We start from the raw sequence: 21,418 nt of genomic DNA on the forward strand, positions 1-21,418 counted from the left end.
TACCCCTTACCTGCACGCATAAATCAGAGGTCACTGCAAGAGAAAACGTAAGAGAAAATGACTTTGTATTGACGCTCTAAAATACTCTCCCGCTTTTCATATTAAAAGCTTTATATGGTCCCTTCACTTGAATAATATATGAGGTGCTCATCTCTTTCACCGGATGGGTTTACAGTTTGATGAATATGTCTTACAGCGGTGGTTTGATGGACATTCATCTCACGCGGGGCTCAGCTATCTAACAACAGCGAGATCAGTTCAGCCAGCCACTCGCTAGGCAAATGAGGACTCATCTCGGATCCGACTGCATACATTTGAGGGCGAAAGTTATTCTCAGCTGCAACCCCAGGGAGACTAGAAGAATGGATTAATTGCCCTCGCGCTGGTAAAAGGTGTTCTGCCCAGCTACTTAAAGCAAAATCGCATTGTCTTTTCACTGTAGAAGACATTGTTAAGTTTGAATTCCCACTCTTAAAACAAAACTCAGAAACGACTGCAGTTTTATTCTCAACGCTCTCTCTCGTTGAGAAATACCTACTAAGCTGTACACAAGGCAAGAAATAAATTACGCTGAAGAGATCAAAGACAAGAGAGCCGATCCCCCCGGGGTTTTACTCTCGGTCTGGCCATCATGATCAAGGATGAAGAGAGACTTTGTTTTTTTCTTTATTGGGAAAAATGTTTGAGCTCGGTTTTAACATTTTTTAATACTCGTTAAAAAAATCTTATTTTCCTATTGTTCAGGAAATTTTGATACTTTCCGTCTTTCTAAAAACATTTTCTTTTCTTGGACTCTGGTCTGCTGTGGGGTGTCAAATGATCCAAAAGCACACGCCAAAAGCACACGCTCAGGGGAAGGAAAAGCTTAACTCTGCAAAGCTGGCGCCGTAAGACCCCCGGGAGGTGAGTGGGCGGAAACTACCTATCCCGGCGTGCCTGGCTCGCGAGCACAATGGAGCCCTGTCGTCATCCGGGTCACGGGGCTGTGCGTTCCGTGCGCGCCGCTGGACTCCGGCCTGGATCCCGCCCGGGGCGGAGGGCCCTGTAGGGCCGGGAAAACTGCGATTCCCGGCATGCCCTGCCACGGGTGCGCCTGCGTACGGGAGCTACCGCGCCGGGGAGCGGGTAGGTATAAAGTGGAGTCTTAGTTTCATGGAAACCAGCCTGCCTGCTGCCGGGCAGAGCCACGGGCGGCAGAAGGACTGTGGGGTGAGGCTGCGGGGCCCTGGGAGGTGCGGGGTCCGCGGAGGCGAGTCGGTGGCTCAGATAAGGCCCCCGTCATCTCTCCTGCCGCCCTCTCCCCTCGCTGGCGGAGTTTAGTCTCGCCCTCTACTCCTCAGGACCCTAGGGTTTATGGCACTTGTGCACTGGATTCGGTTGAAAACCGTTTAGGAGCGAGGTTTGCATTGACCTGGCTCCAGCGAGGGAAGGATAGCCACCAGAGAGGGTCTGCCGATGAACCCCAGTACAACTTTTCTTTACATGTTAAGTTGGCGTTATAGGTTCCTGGGAAAACCATTTAGACGTTAATTATTTCTTTTTTTTTTTTTTTTAATTTTATTTTATTTTTAAACTTTACATAATTGTATTAGTTTTGCCAAATATCAAAATGAATCTGCCACAGATACACATGTGTTCCCCATCCTGAACCCTCCTCCCTCCTCCCTCCCCATTCCATCCCTCTGGGTCGTCCCAGTGCACCAGCCCCAAGCATCCAGTATCGTGCATCGAACCTGTACTGGCAACTCGTTTCATACATGATATTTTACATGTTTCAATGCCATTCTCCCAAATCTTCCCACCCTCTCCCTCTCTCTCAGAGTCCATAAGACTGTTCTATACATCAGTGTCTCTTTTGCTGTCTCGTACACAGGGTTATTGTTACCATCTTTCTAAATTCCATATATGCGTTAGTATACTGTATTGGTGTTTTTCTTTCCGGCTTACTTCACTCTGTATAATAGGCTCCAGTTTCATCCACCTCATTAGAACTGATTCAAATGTATTCTTTTTAATGGCTGAGTAATACTCCATTGTGTATATGTACCACAGCTTTCTTATCCATTCATCTGCTGATGGACATCTAGGTTGCTTCCAGGTCATGGCTATTATAAACAGTGCTGCGATGAACATTGGGGTACACGTGTCTCTTTCCCTTCTGGTTCCTCAGTGTGTATGCCCAGCAGTGGGATTGCTGGATCATAAGGCAGTTCTATTTCCAGTTTTTTAAGGAATCTCCACACTGTTCTCCATAGTGGCTGTACTAGTTTGCATTCCCACCAACAGTGTAAGAGGGTTCCCTTTTCTCCACACCCTCTCCAGCATTTATTATTTGTAGACTTTTGGATCGCAGCCATTCTGACTGGTGTGAAATGGTACCTCATAGTGGTTTTGATTTGCATTTCTCTGATAATGAGTGATGTTGAGCATCTTTTCATGTGTTTGTTAGCCATCTGTATGTCTTCTTTGGAGAAATGTCTATTTAGTTCTTTGGCCCATTTTTTGATTGGGTCATTTAATTATTTCTTAGTTTTGCCACCTGTTATCTTCCTTCGCTTGCTTGTTAGCTACTAATTATGTTGGAACAACTTAATTTTTTGCTCAACTATCCCCATTTGCTATCCTCTATATCCCATGTACTATGTATATATATCCTATATATATATATATATCCTCTATATCCATGTACTGTCCGGCTCTGGAGATAGAAGTGGTTAAGAATCTGACCTTAGGTGAAGCTAGAATTAATCAGACTTGAAAGTCTCACAGTCATCTTGGAGCACCCAGGGCTAGGTCTTTGAATCTTTTCTGTTCTCTTGTTATCCAGTCTCCACGGCTTTGAAAGCCATGTCTATATTGACAACTTCCAAATGTATATTCCTATTTCACCTTTCTCTGCTGACTCCATATCTACAACTTCAATTATGTATTGGGCATCTTTCCTGTTTTAAATTTAACATTTCCAAAACAACTCTTGATCTTTACCCCGAAACTTGTTCTTCCTAATAGACTTTCATTGTCTCAATTAATGACAACACCCTCCTTTCAGTGCTTCCTTTCCCATCTAATCTATAAGCCAAACTTGTCTTGAAAGTATGTCTGGACACTGACCTCTTCTTACTTCTTACTGTTCCGTTGCTTAGCACCCTGGTCTAGCCCTCGGCATCTCCCCTGGATTATTGTAGTTGCTTTTCAGTGGGTTTTCCTACTTCTGTTGTCTTTCTGCCATCTTTCAGTTGTCTTGGCTACCATCTAGGCAGAGTGATCCAGTTAAAAGTTAAGTTAGATCCCAGCACTTCTCCATTCTAAAACCTCCGAGTGCTCTGAGAATAAAGGCAGACTTTTACAATAGCCTCTAAGTCACTGTGTAACACAGTCCCTCTCACCTCATCTCCCAGTATTCTGTCCTTCACTTGGTCCTCCCCAAACTGACCTCCTTACTGTTGCAGACCCATCAGACATTCTGACTTAAGGTCTTTGCACTATATTCATTTTTTCTGGACTTTTCTGTCCCCAGATAGCCACATTCACTCCTGCACCTCCTTCACAGGTCTTTCCTTAAATAACATCTCAGTGAGGCTTTCTTTGACCACTTTGTTTAAAACGACAGTCTGTACCACAGCCTCCATCCCATCCTCTTTCCAACTTTTTCATCATTGTACTTACCACTAATGAACAAACTGAACATTTTACTTATTTCTCCAAATGGAATATAAGTTCTAGGAGAGCAAGGAGTTTGTCTCTCTAGATCATTGCTGTATTCCTCGGTGTTAAAACAGTTTCTGGTTCGTGGTGGGCATTCAGGAAATGTTTGTTGGACATATGAGTTAATGAAGACAATATTACTGACAGAATTATTTTTTAGTGATTGTGATAAGCAACACTGAGTCCCTGGCCTGTTTTTGGAACCAACAGCGTATAGTTGTATTTATTGCCACGTATAAGAATGGAGCTCATGTCTGCAAAAGCAAATGTTGCCTTTTCAGAATCACCTGACTTACTAGATATTGCTTATGACATTTGTCTTATTCAAGCCATGCTTTCAGTGAGGTAACCTGAGCTTTTTGAAAATACTTTCCCTAAACATAAGGACAGAACTGTATTAATTTGATAATGACATATTTATGAAAGTAATTGTGAATTAACTTTTTTAAAAATAAAAGCTTATATCTTAGTATTTTTATTATTGTTGCTATCAGACTTCAGGACTTAGGATCAAGGCTGCATTCAATGATGTTTACTCCTTTTCAGAAATAGCATAGCACAGATATGTTCAAGCTATATAGTCTCTTTGTTAGAATATTAGCAATTAAAGCTCTTTCTTGTAAGAGAAGTTATGGCTTCTATCCCCTTATGTTAAAGAGTTGAAAGTCTATTATAACTTAATAACGTATAGAATTGAATATAAGGTCATAAAGTTCTGGCCACTGGCCTCCAAGTAGCCTGTGGATTGTGTATGAGGGCATGGTATTTCTGTTGCCTTTCCTTAGACCTCCCCGATAAGGGAGGACAGGCAGGGGTAGGAGTATCTGCAGTGAAAGTGAGAGTCTCCCCTGACTCTAAACCTCAGCTCAACAGATTCACTTGATCTCAAGTCCTTCCTTTACTCTTACTCTAACAGGCTCGCAGGGACTTCTTGGTGGATGTTAAGGCTGTCTTTGCTGTTACTACTGGGCCATCATTGCTGCTTTGTTTCTGAGGATTCTCCTGACCTTAACATTGTTTGTTTCCACATGTGGAGAGGGGATGGGGAAGAAGAATTTTCAACTAACCCTGAGACCTGTTTGTAATAAATCCTCCTAGGGATAATTGGCTTGTTTAGTTTTTGAATCAGCCTCTTAAATGACCTGAACCTCAGTGATGGAGAATATTTTGGGGACAACGCCGTATATTTCACACAAAAACTAGATCCCCTGCACACCATCAGTTGGTGGCCCAGGCATCTCGATCTCTGCTTCTTTAGGATGAGTTTTCTATAAACCTCCTGTCCCTCAGAGGCTGGGGGCCAAGTTTATTCTTCCTTTTTGTTTGAGAGTATTTTTTTCTCTCCAGAAGCCTGAGAAGCTCCAGTGTAGTTTAGGTTCAGGTGGGTGTGAGTGATGATGCCAATCAAATTCTTACCTAAATGTATATAGACTTTTCTCTTTCCTAAGCAAATGAAGCAACTGGAGTTGTTTTTCATCTTGTTTTTCTGGCTGGATGCATGCACACCCTGTAAAGTAATGTAATGCATTACTGTAATGCATTTTGTACATACTATGGGTACCTTGAGGAAATAGCAGCAGAACTATGACATTTCAATAATTACATGAAAAAGTTTGAAGTGGAAATCTACATCCTACTAAAAATAGATGAGGAACTCGTAGTCTATTTTCTGTATTTTTTTTTTCCCAAAAATGAACTTTTATATTTGTGTTAATATTTTTGTCTGACTTCTTTTAATCAGACAGTCCTTTTTATTATAACTAGCTCCCTTGGCATAACAAGTTGCCCCCAAAATTGCCCTTCCCTCCCACCTCAGGCACTGCTTGTCATTTCCTTATCTCCTCCTCCTCCTCATTTCTCTACCAACTATTACCTGGGACTACTGTGTATCCCAGGAATGCTATTGTTGCAAGAAACAGGAAAGAATGACTAACAAAAGTTTATATTTCTCACATAAGCAAAGTTCGGAGGTTATTAGTTTTAAATGTCAGGTTAATCTGAGCTACTGTGGCCTTTTCCATGTTCTAAGATGCTGGTGATCCCTGACTCTGTTTATATTTAACAGTGAAGCACTGCATGGCTGACTTTTCTGAGAGCCTTCAGATCTCTGGGCATCACACAGGAGGAGGAAAGGACTGGTGCCATCATTTCTGTTCTTTTTATCAGGAAAAAAACATCTTCCCAGAAGCTTCTTGAAAACTGCCTAAAGCCTCACTGGCCAGGATATATCACATGGATGTGCCAGCTATAAGGGAGGGTGGAGATGTGAACTTTTCAACTTCTTTTGGAGAGAGAGGACAAAGGAGCCAGCTGTCTGTCACAAACCAGATTAAACACCCTTTTCTTTTTCTCACAGCCCTTGGCCTGGTTTATTTCTGTGTTGGCAGTAGCCAGACAGCAGGTAAAAGAACGTGGACTGGAGGGTAAATCCGTGTTGTGTTTTTCGTTGCTGCTCCTCCATTTTCTCCCAACCCCCTACTATTGGTGGTTCCCCCAACCCTGGCCCTAGGTTCATGGCAGTAGAACCAGTCCTAAGGTTTGTCTTGTGGTTCTTCTGTTACCTGAGGAACACCATCCTTGCTCATGTGGTAACCTGAGCAGGAATCTCGAAATATGGCTTTTTCCCAGAAATGTAGATGAACCTCACTTCACATCTTTGTGTATCCAGAGACTCCACTGATACCTGCCTGTACTTTTGTCTTTCCCTTTAAGAATGCAATGAAAACATAAAAGCTTCTTTATGCCATATCCTTAAGCTGATTGTTAACAGAAAATCTGTTAAAGAATTCAGAAAGGTTATGTGTGTGAGAAACGCATTATGTTTTATAGAGGCGCACAAAAGAGCAAAATCTTGATCAGAAGCATAAAATAAGACTAAAAAGAAAATTTGTACACTTTGACCTTCATCATTCCATTTCCCTTAGCCCCTGGCAACCACCATTCTATTCTGTTTCTATGAAATTGGATTTTTTTTTTTTTGGTTTGGTGTTTAGATTCAATATATGAGTGATACCACACACTTTTCTTTTCCTCTGTCCAGCTTAGTTCACTTAGCACACGCCCTCCAGATTCATCCTGCAAATGGCAGGATGGCCTCTCATGTGGCTGAATAACATTATAAATCACATCTTTATTCATCTACTGAAGGACATTTAAGTTGTTTCCATATCTTGGCTGTTCTAAATACTGGTACAGTGAACATGGAAATGCAGATACCTCTTTAAGATACTAATTTTATTCCCTTCAGATATTTACCCAAGAGTAGGATTGCTGGATCTTCTGGTAGTTCATTTTTAATTTTTTGAGGAATCTCCATACTGTTTTCCATTATGTCTGTACCAGTTTACATTCCCACCAACAGTGCATAAAATTCCCTTTTCTTCACATCTGTGCCAATGTTTGTTGTCTTTTGTTTTTTAAAAAATAGCCATTCTAACAGATGTGAGTTGACTCATTGGAAAAGACTGTGATGCTGGGAGGGATTGGGGGCAGGAGGAGAAGGGGATGACAGAGGATGAGATGGCTGGATGGCATCACCGACTCGATGGATGTGAGTTTGAGTGAACTCCGGGAGTTGGTGATGGACAGGGAGGCCTGGCATGCTGCAATTCATGGGGTCGCAAAGAGTCGGACACGACTGAGCAACTGAACTGAACAGATGTGAGCCGCTATCTCGTGATTTTGTTTCCCTGATGATTAGTGATGATAAGCATCATTTCATGTACCTGTTGGCCACCTGTAAACCTTCAATAGACAAGTGTCTTTTCAGATCCTCTGCCCATTTTTTAATTGGATTGTTTCTTGGCTACTCTGCTGTATGTGTTCTTTATATACTTTGGATATTAGCCCTTTAATATGGTTTGCAAATATTTTGTCTCATTCTGTAAGTTACCTTTTCAAATAAGAGGATCTAGTGTATAACATGGTGACTATAGTTAAAATGAGATTGTATACTTGGCAGTTACTGTGAGAAGGTCTTTAAGCATTCTTGCCACAACAAAGAAGTTAGCTACATTAACTATACGAGGTTGTTAATTTTGTGGATGTAATTATTTTGATTTTGGTAAACATTCTGTAAAGTATATGTATATCAAATCACATGTACACTTTATATATATTCAATTTTATATTTGTCAACTATGATTTGAGCGAATGCCAGGAGATAATGAAGGACAGAGGAGCCTGGCATGCTGCAGTCCATGGGAGTCAGAGTTGGATGTGAGTTAGCAACTAAACAATAATGTTCCTCAATAAAGTTTTTTCCTTTTATTTAAGTAAAAAGAAATAGAAAAGCCTTTCTCTGAGACCTGTAGGGGAAAGATAGAAGGTAATTGAAGAGCTACTCCATGATGAAAAAATGTCTTCAATGGCTATAGCAATATTACGTTGGCAAGAAGCTCAGCCTTTCTACAGTGCCCCCCCTGCCCCCGCCATGGTTCTTAAATCCTGCCATCAATTTTAAGACTTACTTAATTCCTTCATTGGTTCCGGGGGACCATCTTCAGTGACTTGAACCTGAGGTAGTCCCCACTTCCATTGCCTGGGAGGTAAGGAGAAGAGAAAGTATGTGATTACACACCCAAGTTGGGGAGAAAGATGTGTTGATAATATCCCAAGTGGGGCCTTTGTGAGCACATTCTCATAGGTACAGTACTGCTAGTGATGGTTAAGGTTTACAGTTTCTTTGGTGTAGAAATGTCTGTACAGGATGGAGTTACAGGAAAATGTTCTTAAAGTTTCTACCACTGATCTTGTCATTGAACTTTGGAAATGTGATTCAGTGGTGAGAATGCTTTTAAGTTAATTCTGCTTCTGTAATTAATACCTGAAAGAGTAGTGTCACTACTCCCAATTACTCTTGTGTGGTCTTGAGGGAGGAGTCTGGTAATTTGATGTCAGTAGCTGTAGAAGAGTCTTTGAAGTTAGTCTGCAAGTTATTTTTAAAAGTCACTGCTTCAAGGTATTTGATAAATCTATTTTATGGCAACTGCTCAGAAGTCCCGGAGAAGGCAATGGCACCCCACTCCAGTGCTCATGCCTGGAAAATCCCATGGACAAAGGAGCCTGGTAGGCTGCAGTCCATGGGGTCACTAAGAGTCAGACACGACTGAGCGACTTCACTTTCACTTTTCACTTTCATGCATTGGAGAAGGAATGGCAACCCACTCCAGTGTTCTTGCCTGGAGAATCCCAGGGACGGGGGAGCCTGATGGGCTGCCGTCTATGGGGTCGCACAGAGTCGGACACGACTGAAGTGACTTAGCAGCAGCAGCTCAGAGGTCCAAGTACTGCAGAGTTGTTTTTATCAGAAAGTTTGGATGGCAACTTGTTAAAATGAAAATGGCTGGTAATGAAAGAGGTAATAACTCCCTCAGCCAACTTATAGATCCTAATGTATGTCTAATAGTAGCAGACAGGATAGATTGTGATCAGTAGTGAACTGTGCAACAATCTGTGGCTTATAACGTAAGTTTATTGCTCATTCACTCTATGCGTGGGCCACGGCTCTGCTCATGTCATCTTTACTCTGGGATCTTAGCCTATGGAGAAGGCCATATCTGGGATGTTGCTCATCTTACAGAGAAGGGAAAAGAAAGAGCTGATGACAAGTTGGCTCTTAAAGTTTCTATGTGTGTCTGTTCAGTTGCTTCAGTCGTGTCTGACTCTTTGTAACTCCATGGACCATAGCTTGCCAGGCTCCTCTGTCTATGGGATTTTCCAGACAAGAGTACTAGAGTGGCTTGCCATGCCCTTCTCCAGGGATCTTCCTGATCCAGGGATCAAACCCTCATCTCCTGTGCATCTTCTGCATTGCAGGTGGATTCTTTATGGCTGAGCCACTTGGGGGAGCTCCTTAAAGCTTCTACCCACATTTCATTGACCAAAGCAGGACACATATCCATTTCCAAGCTAAACAAGACAGGGATGTACAGTCCTCCACAGGAAGGGGCAGTCGCTATCTTGAACAATAATATAATCAACTACACTAATATTGTAACTTTATTCTCAGGTGCATATGGAAACTACAATGTCCAGACCAGTCCTCTCTCCAACCCGCATCAATGCTACAGCTTCTGAAACATTCACAGTACTTCAGCAAAGGATGAGAATAGTTGAAGAACAGACCAGTTCTCTGAGGGATGACCTAATAATGTTGGACTTTGGTGACAAAAGGTAGCAAATGAAAAATGAACCCTGTAGGTTGAGTTTTGCTTCACTGGTTATAATAAGGAGTCACAGTATGGATGGTTTGGCAGTTGAAATAAGTATTTAGAAAAGAATTGAGAAATAACCATTATGAATAGAATATTAATTAGAAAATATTTGCAAGATAAAGGGTTGTCCTCCTATAATAGAGCTACTACCACTTCTAAACAGGTATTCAAGGTGTGTTATGTAAGTGTGTTATATTCAATACTTGATTAAAGACAAATGTAATTATTTACATAATTAGAAAAAAATTTGATCCTTTTTGTAAAAATAGACTTTGAAATTAGTTAAGATGAACATCTCACTTGATTCATGCCATTAATATGATCTGTATTTTCTTTCTCCAGATTTATGATGAATTAAAAGAGAGGTTTTAAGTCTTAAAAAAAAATTCATAGTTTAGAATGCTGCTGCTGCTAAGTCACTTCAGTCATGTCCAACTCTGTGCAACCCCATAGACGGCAGCCCACCAGGCTCCCCTGTCCCTGGGATTCTCCAGGCAAGAACACTGGAGTGGGTTGCCCTTTCCTTCTCCAATGCATGAAAGTGAAAAGTGAAAATGAAGTCGCTTAGTCATGTCTGACTCTTTAGTGACCCCATGGACTGCAGCCTACCAGGCTCCTCCGTCCATGGGATTTTTGAGGCAAGAGTACTGGAGTGGGGTGCCGTTGCCTTCTCTAAGTTTAGAATGAAGTACTCAAAAAAAGAACTGTGTTTTTCCTTTGTTCCACGGAAGAAGTTATTCCCATTAAAAGTTAGATTGTTAAAGGCCTGAAGAATATGGATGCTTACACAGCCAATATTGAATTTACTGGTGTGATTTTCTTTAAAATTACATATATATATTTCCTGAATGTCTCTTATGAAGATCAAAAATTAGTATGATTGGTGTTATAGCACCTATAGAGTAAATAACTGTTGAGCAGTTAAAAGATTAAAATTGTACCAATGTTGAGTATGTTAGAACAAAATAGGAATTTTTATTATGTCTTTGTTTAAAAATTTTCTAAGAAGGATGTGAGTATATTGCCTCCATGCTAACTAATTCTTAATTTTCGATTATAGAATTAGCATTTAGCATGTTTTATGTATCACTTGTTTTTACATACAAAGTAAGTTTACGAAAAATCCAGATTAAAACAACCATTAAAATGTCAGTAATTTTTACCCATCCCATACTGGTCTCATTCTCTTTACCTAGTTGTTGTCATTTAGTTGCTAAGTCATGTCTGACTCTTTGTGATCCCATGAAAACTCTAGCCCACCAGGCTCCTCTGTCCATGGGATTTACCTAATAGTTCTCTCTATAGTTATATTTGCAGAGGCTATCAGGTATTTGTTAACTAAAGAACTTACTGTTTATTCTCAGTAGAAATGCAACATTGACTCAATGGTTTCAGTTTCAATTCAGTCGCTCAGTCGTGTACAACTCTTTATGACCCCATGGACTGCAGCACACCAGGGCTCCCTGTCCATTAGTCCATCCATCACCAACACCCGGAGTTTATTCAGCCTCATGTCCACTGAGGTGGTGATGCCATCCAACCATCTCAACCTCTGTCGTCCCCTTCTCCTCCCGCCTTCAATCTTTCCCAGCATCAGGGTCTTTTCAAATGAGTCAGCTCTTCGCATCAGGTGGCCAAAGTATTGGAGTTTCAGCTTCAACATGAGTCCTTCCAATGAACATTCAGGACTGATTTCCTTTAGGATGGACTGGTTGGATCTCCTTGCAGTCCAAGGGACTCTCAAGAGTCTTCTCCAACACCACAGTTCAAAAACATCAATTCTTCCGTGCTCAGCTTTCTTTATAGTTTAACTCTCATGTCCGTATGTGACTACTGGGAAAACCATAGCCTTGACTAGATGGACCTTTGTTGGCAAAGTAATGTCTCTGCTTTTTAATATGCTGTCTAGGTTGGTCATAAGTTTTCTTCCAAGGAGCAAGCATCTTTTAATTTCATGGCTGCAGTTACCATCTGCAGTGATTTTGGAACACCAAAAAATAAAGTCTGTCACTGTTTCCATCATTTCCCCATCTATTTGCCATGAAGTGATGGGACCGGATGCTATGATCTTAGTTTTCTGAATGTTGTGTTTTAAGCCAACTTTTTCACTCTCCTCTTTCACTTTCATCAAGAGGTTCTTTAGTTCTTCTTCGCTTTCTGCCATACGGGTGGTGTCATTTGCATATCTGAGGTTATTGATACTTCTACGGGCAATCCTGATTCCAGCTTGTGTTTCTTCCAGCCCAGCATTTCTCATGATGTACTCTGCATATAAGTTAAATAAGCAGGGTGACAATATACAGCCTTGACGTACTCCTTTTCCTATTTGGAACCAGTCTGTTGTGCCATGTCCAGTTCTAACTCAATGGTTGGGATTACTTTATAATATCGTTATATTGGCATCTTTGTCCAGGGGCCAGTTGGAAACTCCAGAATGTTTAGAACAACCTGTGAGCCAGAACATCACTAGACCTATCCAGAATGAGATAATTTGTTCAGGAAAAACAAATATTTTGTGGAAGAACTGTGAGTTCCTGGTCAATCGAATGTGCCGTCTGGAAAGTCTCATCCAATCCTTGAAGATGAACATCTTCCGTCTGCAAACTGAAAAGGATTTGAACCCACAGAAAACAGGTACAGAGAGAAGAGAATCACCAGAAATTTGGTCCTGTGTGGGTGCTTCATGAGTTTGTGATTCTTTTCCTCACCTTCTTTAAGCTGCTTGATGACCCTTCTGTCCTGTCTGGTAGATTTTCTGAAGGAAAGACTGAATGCAATACAGGAGGAGCATTCCAAGGACCTCAAGCTGTTGCAACTGGAAGTGATGAATTTGCGCCAGCAACTGCGAGATGTGAAAGAGGAGGAAGACAAAGCACAAGACGAGGTGCAGAGGTTGACTGCGACTCTGGAGATTGCCTCTGAGACAAAGGTTTGTGTCCAAAGTTCTGGATAACAAATTCACCATTATGTGTTAGCTGGAGGAGGCAACAGACCCAAAAAACTGACTTTTAAAAATAGGTGATGTTGATGTGAGGATTCTTGAAATTTGAAATTTATCTCCATCGACAGTGTAAAGCATTGTGTGCTATTAGTACTGAATATTTATAGATCTCTTCTATGCGACTTTTGAAGACCCAGAGGTGTGAGGGAGTCTGAGTTCTTCAGAAGATTATATGCTTCCTGGGAGAAGAAGGCATAGCAGGAAACTAAAGAGGAAAAATAAGGGTATAAGAAATACTAAAGGACAATATAGGACAAATGTAAGCCAATGTTGCCAGCTAAGTGTTTTATGTTCAGGTGGGTTTAAGAAGATGTACATGTCTTGTCTAGAACAGATTAGGCTAGGCTTCAAAGAAGAGACAGGACCTGAGCTGAACTTTTAGAAGGTAAAGCAGAGAGATGTGGACATTTCAAAGAGCACTCATAGAGGCAGCAAAAAATAAAGACTAAGGAAAGAAATTTGTCTTTCCTCCATAGGCCAGGCAGTATAACAGAGACTGTTTTGTTTAAAACATGTTACTTTGCTTAATCTCTGCAAAACCTCCAGGTTAGGGTATTATTGCCCTTATGTTAGTGATAAGAGGACTGGGGCCAAGAGAGAGGTCACTTTTCTGAGATCACACTTCCCTGTATTATTCCTGTATCTCAGATTTGAACCTGCATCTTTCTGCTGGATGCAGTTAGGGGGAGATGCATAGGCTAGCCTGACCAGAGTGAAGATTGGTTTGTGTGAAGTAAGTTGGAAATCAGCTAGGGCTAACTTCATAAAGGTTCTCAAAATCAAGAGTAATCAAGTAGTTGGGCTTGGTCTTTGGGGGAGTGACTAAGATTTTTGATAAGAAAGTGAAGTCATGTTCAACTCTTTGCGACCCCATGAACTGTAGCCTACCACGCTCCTCTGTCCATGGGATTTTCCAGGCAAGAGTAATGGAGTGGGTTGCCATTTCCTTCTCCAGAGATAAGAAAGTGACATAATGAAAATAAGAAAACTAATCCAGAAATAGTGTAGGACAGCAGTCCCCAACCTTTTTGGCACTAGGGAATGGTTTTCTGGAAGACAGTTTTTCCATGGGGATGGTTACAGGATGATTCAAGCACATTGATTGCACTACTGATCATCTGTATTTGCAGCTGCTCTCCATTGTTAGCACCACTGCCTCAGCTCCACCTCAGATCGTCAGGCATTAGGTTCTCCTAAGAAGCACGCAGCCTAGATCCCTCACATGTGCAGTTCATGGTAGGGTTCATGCTCCTGTGAGAATCTAATGCTGCCGCTGATCTGACAGGACACAGAGCTTAGGCAGTAAGGTGAGTGATGGGGAGCGGCTATAGACACAGTGGAAGCTTCCCTCCCTTACCCAATGCTCACCTCCTGCTGTGCAGCCCAGTTTCTAACACCCCACAGGCCAGTACTGGTCCATGGCCCCAGGGGTTGGGGGTCCCTGGTATGGAGTATCAATTATAGGAGGAGAGACTGGAGACAGGAAAACTGGTTGGGAATCCATTGCATTATTTGAGGCATAGACCGTATTAGGTCTGAACTACAGTTGTGGCCTTTTGAAAAGAAAGGTATGCTGGAATATGGTATTGGGCAGGGGCTCAAGGTAGGGAAGAAGGCATAGATGACTCTGAGGTTTTATATCTTATGAAAGAATGAATAGTGAAAGCTGTGTTTTTCATCCTCAACTCCTAAGCATATCTGAGGCTAGAAGAAATGATGTTTATTTTAGTCTCTAAGTTGTATCCGACTTTTTGTGACCCCCATGGACTGTATGCCACCAGGCTCCTCTGTCTATGGGATTTCCCAGATAAGAATGCTGGAGTGCATTACCATTTCCTTCTCCAGGGGATCTTCCTGACCCAGGGATCAAACCCATGTCTTCTGCCATGGCAGGCGGATTCTTTACCTTTGAGCCACCAGGGAAGCCCTAGAAGAAATAGAGTACTTTAAAAAAAAATAGGAATATATCCCATAAGAAAAATATCTAGCAGTTATCAGGTTTTCCTCTGATGATTGAATTTTACACAGGAGGTACCTGTGACTAATCATTTTTTAATGATCTAAAAGGGAAAATGATAGAAGTCATGAATCAAAGTAATAAAATAACTTTAAATATCTCATTGTAATAATTTCTTTAGATTCATATTAAGAAGTATTTATAACTGTAGTCAGAATAGCTTTTATGGATTTCCCTCAAAAGTCTAGATTTTATATACCTATGGACAGTTTTCCTATCAGATTTTAGAACCTTTTCTACTTCTATTTTTAGAAGAATGCGGCTATTATTGAAGAGGAACTGAAGACCACAAAACGTAAAATGAACCTTAAAATTCAAGAGGTAAGGTAAAAAGGATGCTGAGGGGGTGGAGGGGGCATTGGAACTGTAGAGGGGGAAGTCAAGAAAGTGAATAGAGTGAGAAGAAACCACTGAAGAAGAAAATGTGACTATCAGGAAGATTTTTAAAATATGGTGCTTGAAGTTATACCTGCGTTTATATGACATTAAGACTTCCTTTCACCTCAGTAATGCCATAAAAACTGAAATAAAAAATAAGTGCTCTCTGAGTCAGGAGGGAAACAGTAACCATGGAACTCATGCAGTTGCCCATCCACTAGTTAGTGGACCCCTTCACACAAAGACCTTTTACATTAACTTAACGTTTAAAATAAAAAGCTTTTAATAAGTCTGCTCATCTAATTTTACCTTATAACTTTCAGCCTCTATTTAAGTAGATAACAGATTGGAATTATGAAGTAGGTGGCTACTAAAAGTTGTTGGACTAAAAATTTGCAGCTGAAAACAGTAGAAAGAGTCAGAATTACTAACTCAATATACCCTGACAGTGTCCTAAAAACCTCAGTATCCACTGACGGAATAATTGACATTAGTTCAAATCAAAAGGATCAAATTATATTTAAAATAGTCTGTTCTACAAAACAGAAATAGATATAGTATTTTAAAAATTATAAATTTTAGTGTGCTTAAGGTGGTAAGTGTAGCTATATCTGGAACATTCTCTTATGTGAAGTGCTTTATATATCAGTAATTGCTGACAAAAGCGTTATTGTTCATTGCTGAAATATATTGTTTCACATTAAAAAAATACTTTGGATATTTTAATAGACTTTTTTGAGCTGTTTTAAGTTTTTAGAAAAATCTGCACATAGGCAGAGTTCCTATATACCCTTTCTCCCCACCCCCAGAGTTTCTGTTGTTATTAAACATTTTGTATTAGTCTGGTGCCTTTGATTTGTTATATTTGATTATGAACCAGAATTGATACATTATTACTAAGTCCACAGTTTAGATTGTTTCATTTTTTAATTTATTACAGTATACAAAAGAGTTTCACTTCACTGCCCTAAAAATACCCTCTGCTTTACACACTCATCACCACCACCCTCTTTTTCCCAAGCACCTGGCAGCTACCAATCTTTTCACTGTCTCTGTAGTTGGAATCATACAATATGTTGCCTTTTTGGACTGCCTTCTTTCACTTATTTAGCATAGCATTTAAATTCTCCATGTCTTTTCATTGTTTAATAGATCATTTATTTTTATCACTGAAGAAAAATCAATTGTCTGGATGTACCAAAGTTTATCCCTTCACCTACTGAAGGATGTCTTGGTTCCTTCCAAGTTTAGCAATCATGAATTGCTATAAACATTCATGTGCAGGTCTTTTTTTGATTTTGGGACATGTTGTTAACTTGTTTGGATAAATACCTAGGAGCATGATTGATGGATCCTATGGTAAGCTTGTGTTTAGATGTCTAAAAAACTGCCAACCTGCCCTGCAATGACTGTGCCGTGTTGCGCTTCCACCAGCAATGAAAGAGAGTTCCTGTTGTCCCACATCCTCACCAGTGTTTTGAGTTTTTACCCTTCTAATAGGTGTATGTATAGTAGTATTTTGTTTTAATTTTCAGTTCCCTGATAATGTGATTATTTAGCGTCTTTTCATATGTTAATTTGCCATCTGTTTATCTTATTTGGTGAGGTATCTTAGACCATTTCCCCATTTTGCAGCTGGGCCTTTTTTTTTTTTAATCTTATTGTTGAGTCTTAGGACTTCCTTTTATATTTTGGATACCAGTCCTATATCCATATGTGTTTTACAAATATTTTCTCCCAATCCATAGTTTGTCTTTTCTCTTAACTGTCTTTTGCAGAGCAGAAGCTTTTCATTTTAATAAAGTTCAACTTACCACTTTTTTCATGGATTATACTTTTGGTAATTATATCTAAAATATTGCCAAACCCATAGTCACCTAGATTTTTCTGCAGTATTATCTTAGAAGTTGTATAGCTTTGCATTTTACATTTAGGTTTTGAATTGCTAATTTTGTGAAAGGTGTAAGGTCTGTATCTAGATTCTTTATATGAGTTTGTGTATGTCCAGTGGATCCAACACCAATTTGTTGAAAAAACTATCCTTTCTCCATTGGATTGCCACTTAGTGTTATTTTTTTATTGAAAAAGTCTTAATTCTTGGTGCTGTGGTAAAATCTTGAATTTTCGTTGAACTTGTTAAGGACCTAAGAAGGACTGTATGAGTCAAACATGAACGTCTTGAGGGTATGTGGAGCAAGGAGGATGTATTCTGCTGGGGCTACCACACACTGCCACACATTAGACTTAAACAATGAAAGTTTTTGTCTCACTGTTCTGGAGGCAACAAGTCCAGGATGAAGATATCAGCTTGGTTTTTTCTTGAGTCCTTTCTCCTTGGCTTGCAGATGGCTGCCTTTTTCTCTGTGTCCTCACATGGTCTTTTTTCTGTGCACACATCCCTGGTGTCTCTGTGTACAGATTTCCTTTTATAAGGACACCAGTCACGTTGGATTGGGCCCACCTCAGTGACCTCATTACTGAAATGACCCTTTAAAGGCTTTATCCCCATTTATGGTCATATTTTGAGATACTGGGGTTATGGCTTCAACATGTGAATTTTGGGGGGATACAGTTCAACCCATAACAGAGCTATACAAAGAATAGAGTAAATGCAGTATATATCCTTTCTAAGAGATAAATATATATATAAAATCTGATTCTGATAAACATGAAATAGATTAACTGATTGCCCTTAATAAAGCTTTAGGAATGAGTATCTCAGTAGTATAATTGTCAAATAAAGATTCCTTTTCTAAGGCACTTAAATTATATCTTGAGCAAATTATACTGTATAATTTGATGTAGAGCTTAGAAGAGTATATGATGCTTCTCTTAAATTATAAAGTGGTTGTAATCTGATACTAAAATAGAACCTGAAAAGTACAGCCAAAGGCAAAAACTATGACTCATTCTTAAATAAAACTAATATTTAACTGATCATTGGTTAAGGAAGGAATTTTGAAACTTGAATGAACAGGATTATTAAAAGCTCAGTTGGTTTGACTATATAAAAATTAAAATCTTACACATGTAAAAAAACAAAACATAATGAAATTAGATAGTTAATAATCGTACCTTTTAAAGAACTTTAAATGACTTTGAAAACCTCAAAATCAGTGGGCAAAGGATAAGAACAGTTCGGAAAATATGTGAAGAATTAATAACCATATTGGAAAATTTTAATCTCACTAGGAGCCAAAGAAATGAAAAAAGTATTAAGATATTGCCTTTTATTTATTAGATTAGCAAAGATTTAAGAATGTGATAATCTCTAGTGCTGATGGCATTTATTCAAATACTACTGATAAGAAAGTAAGATTGGAAGAAGAATTACAAAATGTATGAAAAGTCTAAAATAGTGTTTATACTTTTAACCTAGTAATTCCTTTTGTAGGATTTATCTCAAGGAAATAATGAGAAATTCAGTGAAGGGTTTATTCACAATCATGTTCAGCAGAGCAGTATGGAATAGCAAGACACTGGAAATGTCCAGATGTTCAGTATTAGGTGTATGTTAAGAAAATCATAGAACATTTCCAAAACAGTCTATCTTGTAACAGTTTCATATCAACATACTTTTCATCCTTTTCACTTTAAAAAACTTTAAAACTGTAAAATACACCATCCTTCAAGAAGACACTTATAAATTACATATGTACAATGTAGAAAAGAGTTATAAAATATACTCAAGTTGTCTTTACTGGGGTTTAAAAATAGAATTTCTTTCAATTTATTATCAGTTTATAAAAGGAATGCATGCATGCTCAGTTGCTTCAGTCACATCTGACTCCTTGCGACCCCATGGACTGCAGCTCCCAGGCTCCTCTGTCCATGGAGATTCTCCAGGCAAGAATACTGGAGTGGGCTGCCATGCCCTCCTCCAGGGGGCTTCCCCACCCAGGAATTGAACGGGAGTCTCCTGTATCCTGCATTGGCAGGTGGGCTCTTGACCGCTAGTGCCACCTTCAGTTTCCATTTGAATTGGAAAGAAGGAAAAAAAAAACTTAACCTTCTTTGTATCTTTATCTGACTTATAGTCATTTATGGATAGAAATAAGATCAGTGTACCCAAATTCTTGAATGTTATTTTTATTTGCTACTTAACAACTACTTCATTATTTGTTCTGATCTTTAAATTCTAACACAAAAAAATCCAATACATAATTAAAACAGCTTTCAGAGAAATGGTTATAATATTATGGGATAAAAAACACATACACATATATAGATGAAGAAATCAAATTATAGAAAAATAGAGTTAAAATACAGAAAATACATACACTAAGACGTATTTGTGTTTTTCAAACTTCTGACATATTTTACACAGCAGCAGTAGCATACACAGATGTTTCATGAAGTGGTACTCACTACTTGCTGTGTGCTCCAGTATTTCCTTTGTGTTCTTTTTTGCCCACCTTTTCAAATGCTTCTTACAACTTACAAATGAGTCTTGACTGCAGTTTGGAAAACAGACTTACATAGTAGGAAGGTGAGGGTAACAAATTTGACGCTGCATTTCTTAGAAAGTTAACCATTAGGGAGAAACAAAAACATGTTTTTGGGCAGTCATAAACGTATGAAGAATGGAAGTGAGATGGTATGTCTATAAACTTTTCATGGTGACTTTGATCTTTGTTAAACTGCTGTGAAGTTCCCTTGGTCTCACCTAACTGCAGTGTTACTCTGTAGCTAAGGAGACAACTGTCCCAGGAGAAGCACCTACGGGAATCTCTTGAGAAATCTGGATCAGCCTTGCTACTGAGAATACAAGAAATGGAAGCAACAGTGGAGGTGGAACGGAAACAGGTAGTGAGATTTTCTCTCCTTGTTTATGTTGGGGAAGTGAAACCAAAAGGGAAAAGCCAGTGTTTTGGCTACAAACCTATAGTTTTGCTTATTTCCTCTAGATTTATTAAATTCTTTCCTTTAGTAATCTGCTATTAACATTCTTATTACCATTTAAAAAATTTTAGTCCAAAATAAGCACTCTGATGCTGTTCAGTCCAATACTCTTACTTTATGAATGGGGAAGCAAAGGACAAAGAAGTTATTATGTGTCAGGGTTTATAGAGGTGAACTCTTAGCTCCTGGGAGGGAATCATTCCCCTACCACATACTCTGTGTTCCAGGAATTGACTTTGGAAGGTATTGCCCTAGTCTCGTATTATATGTACATGATGTAGATAGAAAAGAAGGATTAAACCGAGCTGACATTTGAAGCAAAGAATACCAGTAAGTCAAGTAATCAGGAATGTGTTTACATTGTGTTTTCAGTTCTCGTTATCTATTTTAGCATAATATTTTTGCCTCCAAAAGTTGTTATTTGAAGTACCTATATGCATGGCTCAAGATTGTAAAGAATCTGCCTGCAGTGCCAAAGACCCAGGTTTGATACCTGGGTGGGAAAGATTCCTTGCAGAAGGGAATAGCCACCCACTCCAGTATTCTTGCCTGGAGAATTCCACAGACAGAGAAGCCTGGCAGGCTCCAGTCCATGGGATCGCAAAGAGTCAGACATGACTGAGTTTGTCACTCAGGTTCACTCACTCATATGTAATTTCAGTTCAGTTCAGTCGCTCAGTCATGTCCGACTCTCTGCAACCCCATGAATCGCAGCACACCAAGCCTCCATGTCCATCACCAACTCCAGGAGTTAATTTAGAAGATTCTAAATTACAAGCACCCAAGGCAATCAGTAGCTTCAAATCCTAATACCTATAATTAGATTATGTAATGTTTATTATTTTAAGCAGTACTGTCTCTAACAGTGGAATTATTTAAAGGATTCTACTTAAGGAATTTGCAAATGATCCGTTATTGCTATAATTTCTACTGCCAATATAGAGGCCAGTAACCACATGTGGTTATTTACATTTAAATTAGTTTAAATAAAAGTAAAGGTTCCGTCCCTCACGCTGGCCACATTTTGAGTGCTCAGCAGTTGGTCCTGAGCTGGTGCCTGCTGTGTTGAGTGCACAGACGTCTCCTGGATGGCCCCACTGTAGGACACTGTACTCTGCTGAGATCTTGAACATAAAAATCCTGCTTCTTCCTCCAGTAACATTCAGAAAATCTGCTTTACACCTGTGCTGTAAGATAGCT

At 39.6% G+C, this 21,418-nt stretch overlaps 1 protein-coding gene across 9 annotated transcripts in view; it reads left to right on the forward strand.

Annotated features, from left to right (window-relative positions):
- Positions 1-230: 230 nt before the first annotated feature.
- CCDC150 (coiled-coil domain containing 150) overlaps positions 231-21,418 on the forward strand; it is a 97,661-nt gene continuing 76,473 nt past the window's right edge. For 3 of the 9 annotated variants that reach the window (XM_025277902.3, XM_025277909.3, XM_025277905.3), the window contains exons 1-6: positions 1,115-1,209; positions 9,716-9,879; positions 12,334-12,554; positions 12,671-12,849; positions 15,191-15,259; positions 20,006-20,122. In XM_025277902.3, the coding sequence (XP_025133687.3) occupies positions 1,153-1,209; positions 9,716-9,879; positions 12,334-12,554; positions 12,671-12,849; positions 15,191-15,259; positions 20,006-20,122 (807 nt within the window). In that variant the 5' untranslated portion in view covers positions 1,115-1,152. Of the gene's footprint in view, positions 1,210-9,715; positions 9,880-12,333; positions 12,555-12,670; positions 12,850-14,089; positions 14,229-15,190; positions 15,260-19,992; positions 20,123-21,418 lie in introns of those variants that run through there. The other 6 variants (XM_025277900.3, XM_006078138.4, XM_025277913.3 and 3 more) reach the window with 6 other exon arrangements.

The sequence above is a fragment of the Bubalus bubalis genome, chromosome 2 (genome assembly GCF_019923935.1).
Source record: "Bubalus bubalis isolate 160015118507 breed Murrah chromosome 2, NDDB_SH_1, whole genome shotgun sequence".
Classification (NCBI taxonomy): Eukaryota; Metazoa; Chordata; class Mammalia; order Artiodactyla; family Bovidae; genus Bubalus; species Bubalus bubalis.